Source organism: Cryptomeria japonica, chromosome 7 (assembly GCF_030272615.1).
Source record: "Cryptomeria japonica chromosome 7, Sugi_1.0, whole genome shotgun sequence".
Classification (NCBI taxonomy): domain Eukaryota; kingdom Viridiplantae; phylum Streptophyta; class Pinopsida; order Cupressales; family Cupressaceae; genus Cryptomeria; species Cryptomeria japonica.
Genome location: NC_081411.1, coordinates 467,378,796 through 467,393,027, shown reverse-complemented (window position 1 = coordinate 467,393,027; position 14,232 = coordinate 467,378,796). Strand labels below are relative to the sequence as shown.

The window sequence follows — 14,232 nt, the reverse complement described above, 5'->3', positions numbered from 1 at the left end:
GCTATTTATGAAAAATACCAATTTTCATAAGGTTTGATTCCTTGAGTGCTTAAGAATATTTTGGCATGGTCGGATTTTTGGTCCATTTTAATATTTTTTGTAACTTTGGCTGGATGTGCAAAAAGTAGTTTAATAATTAAATAATTAAATATTAAGTTGTCAAAAAGCAAAAATTAAAAGATGATTTGTGTTAATTATTTAATTGGAGTATAGAGTCACTTATATGGAGCAAAAAGGATTATTATTTAAAAAGTGATTTTTAAATATAATATCTAGAAAGCTCCACAAAGGGCTATAAAAGGAGTTTGAAGAGAGTCACTAGATTCATTCTTGGTATTTGATATTTTATTGAAAGGTATTTGATATTTTATTGGAACCCTAGTTATGGAGTTGAGCATATTTCTATCACACTAGGATGAAAACCCCAAGGTAAAGATTGAGTTCGGAAGTGAAAGATCTTTCCTAGCCAATTGTAGAGGTGGATTTAGATGGAGTTGAAATTTGGGCTGAATGTTGGCAGAGGAAGAGTTTGGAGACATTGATTTATCTGTATAAAATTACAAATTTGTGTGTGCAAGTGGAAGACAGATCAGAAATTTCAGAGTTGTGTGTGCAGTGAAATGGGCCAAATAAAAAATTATTTTATCTAATGTTGAGTTTTTTTCCCCGCAGTACCATTTCTTAGCCCCCAAAGGAGACGTACCTATCAAAGGGGTGAATTTATGTTTAATATGAGTCATTCAAGCCTTCCTATTATCCAACACAGTTCATAGGAGTATTTCCAAGTCAGAAGAGCTTTTAAAGAAGGAATCATGGCAAGTAAAGGGGCTGCCATATGCCTCCCAAAACAGCAAAGGAGGGCAATTATATGCTAGAAGGCTTTTTAATCCATTCCCAACTTTAGCGTAGCTTCCTTATAAGCCTGTTGTACCTAGCAATAAGGAACGGCAACATTAAAAGGCTGCTGTTCTATTTTATGAGGAGCTGAACCATCTGGAAGAGGGCCCCGTACAGCTAACATGAGGTGCAGAGAATGCTGTCTGGACAGTTGTACCTAGCAATAAGGAACTGCAACACTAAAAGGCTGCTGTACTATTTTATGAGGAGTTGAACTATTTAGAAGAGGGCCCATACAACTAATGTTGGGTGCAAAGAATGCTTGCTGGAATGTTTTCCATCTCTGCAGTTGAGGTCAACAAATGAATCTTTGAATATTGACATTTTGTTTTAGTCATTTCTTTCGTATGCAATTTTCTGTTTGAGTCATTTTTATAACAGCAATACTCAAAATTGTTGAAAGCTATCTGTTGTATACATCGTTTTATAATTTTTTAAAATGAAGTTGTCATCAATACTTATAATTAAGAAGTTAATGCTATGATAACTATTCATGATATACCTTAAAAACAAGTTGAAAAACAAACTCTGTTCAGCTGAATACATTGTGTGACAAAAATGTTTGAATGAACAAGTTATAAAAATTGCAAGTTTGATTAAAGAAATTCATAAGGAATTTACATACTTCTTTATCCACTTAGTTAATTGCAATTGGTTTGCTATAAAAATACATAAAAAAGCTGGTTTATGTGCATTCCAAGTTGTGTCTTCTCTCATATAAGCAAGTCAACTAAAACAAGGGGCAACAAAGGATTGAGATGGAACCTTGATTGTGCTTAACTTGGATACATTTATTGCTTAGCTCTCACAATCTCTTTAGATCATGTCTGAAAGTCTCTTGTGACTAGAGACGTCTCCAGCAAGGTCTCCGGTACTGGAGATGTGTCTCAGTCTCTGAGACACATCTCAGGGGGGTCCTGTTGTGACCTTTTCTCACATCGCCCCATTGAGAATGGGGACCCTCCTTTTTTCTTGCTTTCTAGAGTTTTTGTTAGAGCCTTGTGACCTTCCTGCGTCAGTATTGCCAAGTTTGTCAGTTTTGAGCGACTTGAGTTTTGAACATTATGAGTTAGTGTGTGCAAGCCATGGTTAGAACAGACTCTAGATGTTGTCATTGAGTCTAGGAATCCCAAAGGACGAAGATCGCAATTGATTTGAGCTAATTTGGACAACTTTCTATTTTTGGAAAATTTTGCTTTTTCCTATTTTTTTCGTTTTTGGCATTTTGAGCACAATCCCCGAAATGGCTATATTTAGAAAGTTTTTCCTATTTTTTAGGGAACCTTGTTTTTTCTTTTTTATATTTTTAGAAAGCGGATCTAGGGTTTGCACTGTTCACATTGAGATACACTGAAATGATCAACAAATTCCTCCTGAAATCCAAGTTTTGACCCAAAAAGCTAATCTACTAAATTTTAGGGATCTTGAGGAATTTAGTTAATGATTGAAGCACAATTTTCAAATTTCAAGGTGATCCAGTAAAAATTGCACAAGTTATGGAAATTTCAAGTTTTGATCATGTGGTTCCTAAAGTTCATAAAGTTCGCCCTCATTGGTTCCTGAGTCTCATGAAGTCCGCCCTTGGTTAAGGTTGAAAGGTTCTCAACTCCCCTCAAGTCCGCCTTGTAAAGTGCAAGAATATGAGCAACTCCGCCAAGAAAGAGGTGCAAAGACATGTCTAAGTCCGCTTTGAAGCATGAAGTGCAAGTGAATGGTGAACAAGTCACACCAGGTCCGCCCTCCTACAAATCCAAGTGCATGAGCTAAAGGAAGTCCGCCTAGGACTAGTCAACACAATGGGAAGCATGCTAATGAAGTCCGAATTGAAGTAAGGAATGATAATAGGCTAAGGTTCTTAAGTTTCTTCAAGTCTGCCCTTCCCCTACAAGCTGATAAAGTCCTCCTGAAACATGGAGAATGGTGCACAACCCAAGGAAAGTCTGCCTAGCAAACAAGCAATGTGGCATGAAGTTAATAAAGTCCGCCCTATATCAGCATACACTTGGTGCCTAAGAACAGTAAAGTCGGCCCTTGGTTGAAGTGAGATGCATGAATTGGATGAACCCCGCCTATGGAGATAGAGCACAATTCTCACCAAGTCCGCCCTATAGAAAAGAGTTAAGAAATCAAGGAAGTCCGCCCTAGAGAGAGGGTATAAAGGTAGGCAATCAATCAAGTCCGCCTTGGAGGTGGTAAATGGTGCACAAAGTTAGTAAAGTCCGCCCAACTTGCAAGTCTATGGTTCCTGATTTCAATAAAGTCTGCCTTGGAGCTGTTAGGAAAGGTTTTGAAGTCTGCCCTACCTCAAGTGCAAATAGAAACGAACTTCTTAAAGTCCGCCCAAGTGAATGAGAATAACATGGTATGAAGTTAAGAAATCAAGGAAGTATGAAGTGCATAACCTTCACAAAGTCCACCCTATCAAGAGTTGAGTGCACAAACATGATGAAGTTTGCCCTAGCATGATACATGGTGCCTAAATTTCACAAAGTTCGCCCAACTATCAAGTATTTAAGTTTGAACAAAGAATTCAAGAAAGAAAGTTTCAAAATTCGAGCTAAGGGAAATAAGAAAGTTTTAGAAAGTTTCAAAATTTGGAAGAAGAAAGAAAGATGGAGTTCGATTCATGAACTCAAACTGAAAATAGAAACTTTCTCAAGGAACTAAACTTAGACTAAAAACAAAATCAGAACTTTCCCAAGTGACTGAGTTCAACTGAAATGAAATTAGAAACTTTCTTAAGTGATTCAACTCAACTCAAAATTCAAAATAGAAAGTTTCTTAAGGGATCAAGTCAGACTTAAAATGAAGACAAAAGTTGCCTTTAAAGGACTAAGTTCGACTGAGCATCAAAATTGGAAACTTTCTAAGTGATTCAAATCGAGCTCATTAACTAAATGTCCAAGTTCGATGTATGAAGGGCAAATTAGAAACAAATTTTAGAAGATCTTCTGTGTTTCTAAATGAAGAATTCGAACTCCAATACAAATACAATTCATTCTTTCATTTTCTCATATGAAGTTCGAACTTTGGAGAGCAAGTAAAGAGAGTTTTGAGAGAATTTTTAAGAGTTTTGCAGGTTGAAAGGAGATTTCAAGAGAATTTCAAGTATAAGTCTGAGTTTTCAACCATTTTCCACGAGTTTGCACACAGATTTTGGAAGAACCTTGATTGATTGGAGGGCAAATTCATTAATTTTCTGAGTTAAACTTCTGATTTTACCTCCTTGGCAGCTTCTTTTCCCTTCTTCCTCATTCTTCTAAAGGTGAAAATGGATTCTATGGGCAGAGTATTGGGTTCTCAACCTGTTTTTCTTCAAAGTTTTAAGAAAGAATGAATCCAACAGATTTTCCTTCTCTTCTTTCTCATTTTCTGCCTTGTGAACAAGTTAGTATGATCTCAATCAAGTTGTCTTGGACTTAGTTCTGATTTTTGATTGAAATCAGACATGCAGCTTCCTGAGTTTGGTTATATTCAAGGGATTTTCTTAAGATTTCCAGAATATCCAAGTGCTGAAAAATCCCCTTTAAAGTGCTAAGTGTTGGAGAAAGAGTAAAATTGTGATACACTTAGCAGCTAACCTTCAAAATTTACACTCAATGTTAGAATCTTAACTTAATTTTTTTTGGTTTTGCAGGTTTTGGATGAGAGCTAAGGCGGGATCATTGCAGAAAACACAAATGGAGTTTCAAGCCAAATTCAGAATTGAAGACAAGTCCACGAGCAAGGTTCGTCCAAGCATAGAGATGGCCAAAATTTGGCGCTGTATGGGAAAACTATTCCAAATTTCCTCCATTATGGCAAAAGCATAAAGGAATTCTTCTCCAAATTCAAGACACTTGAAAGAATCTCAAGGCATCAAGAAAGAAAAGGCCTTAGCCTTGATGAGAAGAATTTAAGACTTTTTGGGGAATTTCATCCTATGGAAGCAATCAAGACAACTTCTTGAAGGATTTCATCTCCTGAAGAGTCAAAGACAAGCTCCCAATTAGAATCAGATGATGACAAGAAGAAACAAATTTCCATACTTAGACAATTTTTTCGCACAAATTGGAGAATTCAGGAGGATATCCAACACTTTGAGGTGGCGCCTCGTCATCTTCCAACCAGTCAGATTGTTCCAAGTCAGCATGTCCAGGTTCAATGAACCTGAGTTATCCACAGAAGCTTCTAGAGGGTACACTTCACAATGCAACAACCTTCTATTTTCATTGTTAGTTCATATTTAGCAAGAAGGACAAGTGTCCCCAAATGTAATTTTCTCATTGGTCGAGGGGTAGTTAGTTTTAGGAAACCCTAGGGTTTTATCTTTCAATCTGGGCCTTTGATCATTGTTCGATCTCGACCGTTCATAATTTCTAGACTCCTATATAAGGTTGCCTCCTCTCATTTGGAGAGTGTGGTGAAGTTTTTGAAATATTGTTGCAAGAAGGTCATTTCCAGATAATACATTACTTGTGTGCTTTTTCTTAAGGCCTTGTAATCTCTTTTATCTGAATGATTAGCAAGGTTTTCAATTTCTTCAACATCTTAGTTAGATTTTATTTCATGTATGTTAGATTGAATGCAAGATTTGATAAGTATTGATTTGTGGTGTTTCTCCACTCATACTTTTGGTGAATGGATGATTTTCATTCACTGTGTAAAGTTAGTTTGAGCTTTCTTTTGTGTATGCTTAACTTCCGATCATAAGCACACCCCTTGAAGATTTCACCCACTTTGTGTAGTTGTCCTAAGTGAGGCGAAGCAAAGTGTGGTTTATTGAGATCACCTGGTCAATACCATCTCTTGAATTCCTAGGAATAGATTAGAATTTCTAAACCCTTGTCTCCTTTTCAATTTTCCATGATCCAAGTCTCGAATGATAGAGCTTCATTGTCTAAACCTTCAATGTGAATTGAACAATCCAAGCATAAGTCCCTTTGTGTATTACCAACATATCACAACGCCCATCGAGCTTATCCACACGTCAAGACCTGACTAAAGAAACCTTGGAATCGCCATATGATCTTCTAGCAATCTTAGCATAAGCAGTGATTTTTCAAGAGAGGGTAAAGTATCTTTGGGTACTTTATTCTAATGCTTGGTAGATGATAAAACAGACACCAACAGGTCGGAGACGTGTCTCTTGGCAACACACACACACACACGAGACACATACACAGACACACATACACATAAATACACAGACACACATACATGTACATATACACACACGCATACACATAAATACACAAACATGCATACACATCATACATACATACATATATACATAGATACATAGACCTAGAAAAATAATTGCTGCACCGGTAAACCCATACCCATAGCAGCAACATAGCTAACATGCATGGAGTACCATACAAATGTGCAAAAGTAGATAAATTCATGTGGAAACCATGTTAGAGGGCGAATTATATATACATCTTTTGGTTGTTAACTCATATTAAGTTTCAAGTATAATCCATCTTTCATAATAGGATTTTGACTTTTGATCAACCATTTTGGTCACTAATGCTCACTGATAACTTCTCTTTTTCCTCATTTAAATTGGTTTCATTTAATTTGCTAACTTCCCCAACTTGAATTTTAGTTGGAGATGTTGACCTTTAATAATTTTATGCCCAATTTATTGCTCCCTTTGTGAAATCTTGTCCATCTTTTGTAAATCATTATATCAGTATAGACTTTGTATATGCTCCTTGTAGCATACATAGCATTGTCATTTCCTCCTTGTAGCATACATAGCATTGTCATTTCTAATTTTTTATTTCTTTAATTTTTTTGCATTTATAAAGCATGAATATAAGCATTGCACACAATTCATCTAGTGACAGCTGATTGGGTTTTTATCATCTTGGAAAATTTGGCATAAGATTATAAAGCCAAAATAAAAGCTACACATATTGCATGAAGCTTAGATAAAGGTCCATGTTTGCTTGTTTAATGTTTGAGCCATATATATTTCAAATTCAGATTCAAGCATTGCGGGAGTTCAGCAACAAAGGAAAGTCTATATGGGGCACGTGTGCAGGACTTATTTTCTTGGCAAACAAAGCAGTTGGTGAGTAGCAGATGTTTCGAATTTTTGTTTTTCTAGAATTTATATCTGCAACAATGAAGATCTCGAATGATTTGAAGTATTAGCTTAGAAGCAAGGTAGGTATACTCTACAGGGCAGAAAGAAGGGGGCCAGGAACTTATTGGAGGACTGGATTGCACTGTCCATCGTAACTTCTTTGGCAGCCAGGTAACTGGCACAAGCTGTTGGACTGATATATTTACAAGAATTCATTATCCATTATATAACACAATGTATTAGTCTCTTGTCATAGGGAATTGAATTTTTTGTATTAAATGTGATAATTATAATTATGTTTATGACCAATAAAAGGAAGTCACATAAATAATTCCTCTTAATGTGTTCTATTTTGTGATTGAGTGCAGCTGAACAGTTTTGAAACAGAACTTCCAGTTCCTGAACTTGTTGCAAAGGAAGGTGGACCCAAAACGTTTCGTGCTATATTTATTCGTGCTCCTGCCATTCTTGAGGCAGGTCCATCTGTTGAAATTCTAGCTGACTACAATCTTCCATCAAAGGAACCAAAAAAGACGTGTTCTGATAGTGAAAATGAGGTTTGTCCTGTATTCTTTCAAAATTATTCATTCAGTAATTAATGTATTTTAGTAATATTTGGCTGATGAGAAAACATTTAGCAGGATTCCTGATAACCCTACATAACACTGGTTTAACCCAAAATGATAAGACATACAATGGACATTTATTTGGCATTTGACATCTCAATTTGGGTTGTGCTGTCCAAGAATAGAGTTATTTTTTCAGAAAAAGGGCTAATTTTTTTTTCTAAAGAGCAGGCATTCCATCATATTTTTGTTTTTTTGCCTCTAAACAATTGCAATTATAGGTAAAGGTAACTTATTAGGTCTTTTCCTATTCAGCATGCCATCTTTGAATTTACCTTGGACAGGTGTATGAGACATTCCTTGTGGGAACAAGGAGATTTTTTAATGGAACTAAGACATTATTTCAAAATTGTACATTAGGTTTCAGTTTTGTGAAAAAGCTGGAGAGCAAACTGTGCCTACCTGATCTGCATGTTCCCTTTCATAATAATGCGTGTTGAGTAAACCGGATTTTTCGTAATCTTTTCACTAAATAAGGTATTGATTAGTGGTGTCACAATTAGTATGTGGAAACTATTCCAATGTAGGGGCATCTTAGTAAAATCTTTCCAGGGGTTGAGTCATTTCATTGCTAGATCTTAAGCAGCATAATTTGCTCAATTGTCCTTGATGCAGCTATCATAAAATATTAAAAAGTGAATGAAGCCAAGATGGAGCCCGTGATTGAATTATCTGATTGTGTGATATTCTCTAGATAATATAACATGTTCTGTGCATGTTGCTAATGGATATTTAATATTTATCAAATTTCTAAATTGCTGAATCAGAATCACTTATGGGTATGGGTATGTAGGTAAGATATGGTGGTATGTCATATTTTTTGGGGACTGGGTATGTTCTAGGTATCTCATATGTTAAACAAAATTATTACAAATTTCAAATTTTGAATTGAGTATTACTAATTTAAATTTAGTAATTCAATATCGAAAGGATCAAACTTGAATTTCATTATAGATAATTATTGTTCAATATTAAAATGATACACATTAATAATCACTAATGAGCACCCCATGGGTCATTATTAGGACCAAAATTATCATCATCATTAACATTAGATGATTCAAGTAGCTTAGGAGAACCACATGGAACCCCACTGCAGCTTGGACTAAAACTATGTTGGCTTCTCAACTCTTAGAAAAATGAAGATTGTGCAACAAAAGAAAATTTCGAAGTTAGTTTTCTTTGGTTCTACATCACAGAACTTTGTCGCCCCTTGTATACATCATCTTTGTGAGTAAGAAGGCACAAGTTTGAATACACATAAACATAATTGAAAAATTCAGACTCAGCAGGCCCAAAATTTTTAAATACTCTAGACTTGGCAAAAAATCACGAAAATCTTGGCAATAACTCGACAAATTTATCAAACATTTGAAAATCATTTGAAAATACACAATTTTTTAAAAATATTCTTCAAAAAAACACATATATATATTGAATTTGTAGAACATATTACTCATTTTCATTTTATGTAAATCAAAATTTGAGTTTAATACATATCATAAATCAAGAAACAAGTACAACCTCTGAATAAATTTGAGTTTAATACGTATCATACACCAAAAATCAAGTAGAACCTCTGAATACATTAATTTCAGGTTTTGGTAGTGTTGTGACCTTTTCACACATCACCCCATTGCAAACAGGGACCCCCTCTTTCCTGCTTTCTATATCGTGTTAGTTTAGGGTTTTGGCGGCAATTTTGAGCTTTCAAAAGCCCGAGTCTCAGTTTTGAAGTGATTATGCCTAATGTGCTATTAGGGTTTTGAATTTTTTTGTCTATAGGATCAAATGTTTAAAAGGTGTCAAATTGTTAATGTGATCCTAATTTTGTCTAAGTCTGGATTTTGAATGTCAGTGGGTTTAAATGAGTCTAGGTTGGTGATATTTTTGTGCTTGAGCGTTAGAGGATCCTTTAGTAGTTGTTTTTTCGCTCCTAGGAGGCTAATCAAGCCAAATTTGCACTTTGTCCTGATGGAATCCTAATTTTCTTGCTCAAAATCCTGTTAAAATGGTGATTGTCCCGATGCATTACGATGAAATTTGATATGTCTGGATACTTCGTGGTATGAAAATCATCAAAATCCTGATGGAAAACATGAAATTAAAGTCTAAAAATGAGTTTTCTCGATGAAGGATGTTTTTTCCTGAGTTTTTAAGGCATAAAAGGACTTTTTTCCAATGGGTCATGATTTTCCCCACTCATTTTCTTGATGAAGGGCGTTTTTCCCCAACTATCTTTAGAATTGTCCTGATGGACCACGTTTTTCCACTGGGAGGCCCAAAATTTGACGAAGTGTTGGAAATTTTCCCAATGAGGTGCAAATTTCCCCAGGAATGAATGATGAAGTTTAATGTGAACAAAATTCTTTGTCCTGATGCGGTCGTTTTTCCCCAGGACCAATTTGTGAACAAATTTGAGGAAATGAATGTAGATATTTTTCCAGATGGGGATTGAATTTCCCCAAAGTGGGATTTGTGGATGAAAATGAAAGAATTTGGTATCTAGATGACCTACGTTTTTTCCCCAAGGTGATTTTTTCCTAACAATGCAAGGAAAATGACGAAATTTAATTGTCCTGATGGGGGTCGATTTTCCCCAAAGTGGATTTTTGGGACTTATTGAATGAAATGAAGCAATTTAATGTTTCTTGATTGGGGTCATTTTTCCCCAAATGGCCATTTGTGATGAGTTACGGAGAAATTTAATTCAAGTTGTTGTCCCAACATGAATCGATTCTCCTCAGCTGGCCCAAATTTAATGAAAGTAAATGATTAAATGCCAAGTGTGCTTACATTTGATTGTTTTTGCCTTGCTGCTGATTATTTAATTCCCAACAACAATCATTTAATGATAAATTTTTTTATCCCAAGGCAAATCCATTTTCCCCAGGCAGTTATAAAAGGCAAAGTTTTATCCCACATCGTTTGTGTGGTGAAACATCAAGGTGAAAATGTGTATAAGTTGCCCCAGCCAGCATTAAAATAATAATGTAAGTGTTGATTGTGACAGTCAAGTGGCAGATTGAAGGCAAGTTAGAGGCTCCAGCTGGGCAAATTTGTCTAAGTGTCAACTTGACACCATTATTGAATAGAGTTTGCCGATTTAAGTGGGCTATTTTGCCCAATCAGACCTGGGCACCACCATTGGAGAAGGTGTTACAGCGATTCAAGTGGCTGATTGAGCCACATTTTTGGCGATTTTGCAACTGTGGCGCCATTGTTGGAAAGGCATGATTTTTGTGTGGCTGGTTGCTTCATGTTTTGGGGGCAATCTCTTGTCTTTTTTCTTGGTGCCATCATTGCGAACCATGTCGATTTTTATCTAAGTGCTTGCTGGGCGAATTTGGACACCATTGTTGACCACCATTTCTGGTCATTGACTAAACTTATCCATTTCCAAATCTGAGAACTTCATTTCCAGCTTAGGCAATTTCATTTGGATATCATTTTTGAGGAGTTTGGAGGCATGTTGTGTTTACACCATTGCTGGTGTAAGTCTGAAGCTTCATTTTCTGAATTTTCTTCAGACTTATCTATCATTTCTGGCCACATAGGTGTGCCCAGGCATGGCCATTTTTCAGCCTTAGAGAGGTAAAACAATGCAAATGCGAACATTTTTACATGGCCATGACTACTTCTAGTCACTGATTTTTATCATTTGCAGGGTGTCTTCAGACTTTTGGAAGCCATTATTAGACCTTGGAAAGTGTACTCACACTTAGAAATCAGAAAATCAGACCTTTACACCTCATTTTCCAAGTATTTTCCAGACTTGTGGTGTACTTTTCGAGCTTACCTTTGCCATTTTCTGAGTATACCAGCTTGTCTTCAGACTTTGTTTTTATGATCAGACCTTATACAAGTTTGAGAATGGAGATTTTATGAGGGTTTTAGACCCTACTTTTGATCAAATCTTATGTTGTTTCTATAATTTGTGATAAACATTGTTAAAATTTCTGATTTTAGGTCCCTAAATTTGTCAAAATCATTAAAAATCAAACCTTAGATAATTCTTGAAACACATTGTTTTAAGTATTTTTCCATAATATTGACTTCGAGTTTCATACAGATGCCATGTCAAGGCAAGGATCTCTGCGAGGAAGGAACAATTGAGGATAGTGCAAGAAGGTTTCTATCCGGATTCACAGTTGTCATCCCGATGGAAGAAAATTACAGACACAAACATGGAAGATTGGACATGGAGCGGATGCGACAGAGGATGTTCGGAGTTAAGAATCAACTTCCTTCCACACTTTCCACCAATATCATGAAGAGTGGCATATACCAAGCGGCTGACTTTCCTCCATCCATACAAAACAGTGAGCTAATTGTGGAGTGTGCAAAGAACTATGACCCGATGACCCAAATGATTAGATCACCTAAAGGGGTTGTGCTTGCATACCTTGCTGAAGATGCGATTGTGGAAGTTTTTGGAATCCCCAAGAGTGCGGATATGTGAGAGAAAACCAAGGATGAATATGAAGCTAAGTTCTTGAAGAAGGTGGAAGCATGCATGACAGTTGTGAATAAAGAGTGGATAATTGAGCCTAGGCCTCACCATTCTAAGGTTCCCAAGAGGCTCTTATGTACGGACTTCAAAGATGAATATAGTGACTTGATATTTTTGCTCAATCAAGTGATGGGGATGCCTCAAGGTGCCTTATTTGAGGGCTGGATGTTCTACTTTATCCAGGATCGTGTAAGAGGAATAATGGTCAATTGGGCCAAGATTATAAGTGATAACCTTGAATTCCAGTTGTGAAATGTTGTATACAAAGGACCATAGTTTTAAAACTTGTGGACTCGCCACAGACTCGCGAGTCCATTGGTGGGCCGAGTTGACTCGCCAAGGACTCACGAGCCGAGTCTTGGCGAGTCCTTCCCAAGAACTCGCGAGTCTTTCACTTGGGCTCGTGCGAGTCTTTTGCTTGGACTCGCGCGAACCCAGAAAACACGTCCAACAAGCTAATAAAGTGTTTTTTTTTAATACTTTTTTCATTCATTTGGCATTGTTTCTTGGTGAAAATAGGTTTGTAGGGTTTCAAGTTAGTCTCATTCTCTTCATTAGAATGTATACATGAAATATAACATTTAAGTAGAAGTCACATTTCAATATGTCTTTTTCCTTTCTTATACTTTAAGTTATATTTCATGTATATACTGGCAGGATGTTTGAGAGTGGTTTTAGATCTCTAGGAGTTATAATGCAAATTCTAGGTTTTAAAAGATCTTTTAAATTTTCAGACAGTCAAATTTCAGTAATCGGTAGGCTCCTATTAGCATTCTTTCGCTCTCTCTATCTGACTCACTTTATCTGCCCCAAATTTTAGACCTATCTATCTCCCTATCACTCTTTCTCTATCCCCTCTCTCTACCATTCTCTAACTCAGTCTGTCCTCTCTCCCCCAAGATCTAGACCTATCATTATATGTAATTTTGTAAACATTTAATAAACTTATGCTGTTTTTATACAATTTAAAGTTTGAAACTATGAGTATGAATGATGAAATTTCAAATATTGAGTGTTTGGAGATCATATGGCATGTGTAATGTTTCAATTATGGCTCTTATGTTCTCTAAAAGCATTAATTTCTTTATATTTTTTTTTGTAAAACTACGGTTTTTTTTTTTGCCGAGTCCTTTTGCGAGTCTTTCACAAGTCCGAGTCTGAGTCCAATTTTTTTGTTTACCGAGTCCATGGCGAGTTTGACTATTAAAATTTTGCAAAGGACTCATTTGCAAGGGTGAAGTCAGAAATGAACCAGGACAATACAAAGTTCACGAATGCTATCCGCAACTTCATATGCACAAAATTGAACACTATAGAAGGGTGAATGATGCTTTCACCATGTACATCACAAGGCTACTGCTAGGCAGAATCTACAAACGATTGTCCAAGGCGGCAACAAAGCTTATTGAAAAATACGGATCGTGGTACATATAGTTTCCCACCTTCATATACCTACAGATTCAGGGATTTAGATCCAAACCCCACAAACTTCCTAGGTATTCGATTGATAAGATGATCCTACTTAAGGTGGTGAGACAACTTTAGGAATTTGATTTTATCCAAAAGGAGAAGCACAAAATAGGGATAACTCTCCCTATTCATTGGGGAAGACTTTGGAGGTGTGCCACACTGCAGTTGCAACTAGTTTAGTCATTGGAGAACTTGAGTTCTATCGCCTTGGAACGTACAAGAGCAGGGATCGATTTGATCCGCATAGGAATGTTGTGAAGATCAGAGGAGAAAAGTTCATACATAAGATTGACATTGAGGATTATTGGGCTAATCTCATGGATAAGCAAGCAGTAAGGAAGAGAATGTGGTCCTGAATGTCAGTGGATTTCATAAGGAAATGTGAACTCTTTTCCATTCCTGATTAGGTAGTTGATGATAGTGATCATACTCATCCACAATATGAAAATCAGGTGAGCAAGCCCATCTTATTGCCTAGTTGGACACAGCCTGAGGTGGTGGACTTGAATGAAATTATGAGAGAAGTTAATGGTTTCTCTAGGGAATCGGTGGAAAAATATGTGAACAAATTGATAGAAATGGGTGTCACCCTCACCTATGAAAAAATGAGGCAAGTGGAGCCTTCTCTTGATGATGATGAAAGAACAATT

The 14,232-nt window shown here is 36.4% G+C and overlaps 1 protein-coding gene across 1 annotated transcript in view; it reads left to right on the top strand.

Moving 5' to 3' along the window:
* The window catches only part of LOC131065721 (probable pyridoxal 5'-phosphate synthase subunit PDX2), a 132,578-nt gene that overhangs the window by 45,479 nt on the left and 72,867 nt on the right, over positions 1 to 14,232 (top strand). The window contains exons 4-6 of the mRNA XM_059208758.1: positions 6,871 to 6,958; positions 7,071 to 7,144; positions 7,342 to 7,530. Of these exons, the coding sequence (XP_059064741.1) occupies positions 6,871 to 6,958; positions 7,071 to 7,144; positions 7,342 to 7,530 (351 nt within the window). The remainder of the gene's footprint in view (positions 1 to 6,870; positions 6,959 to 7,070; positions 7,145 to 7,341; positions 7,531 to 14,232) is intronic.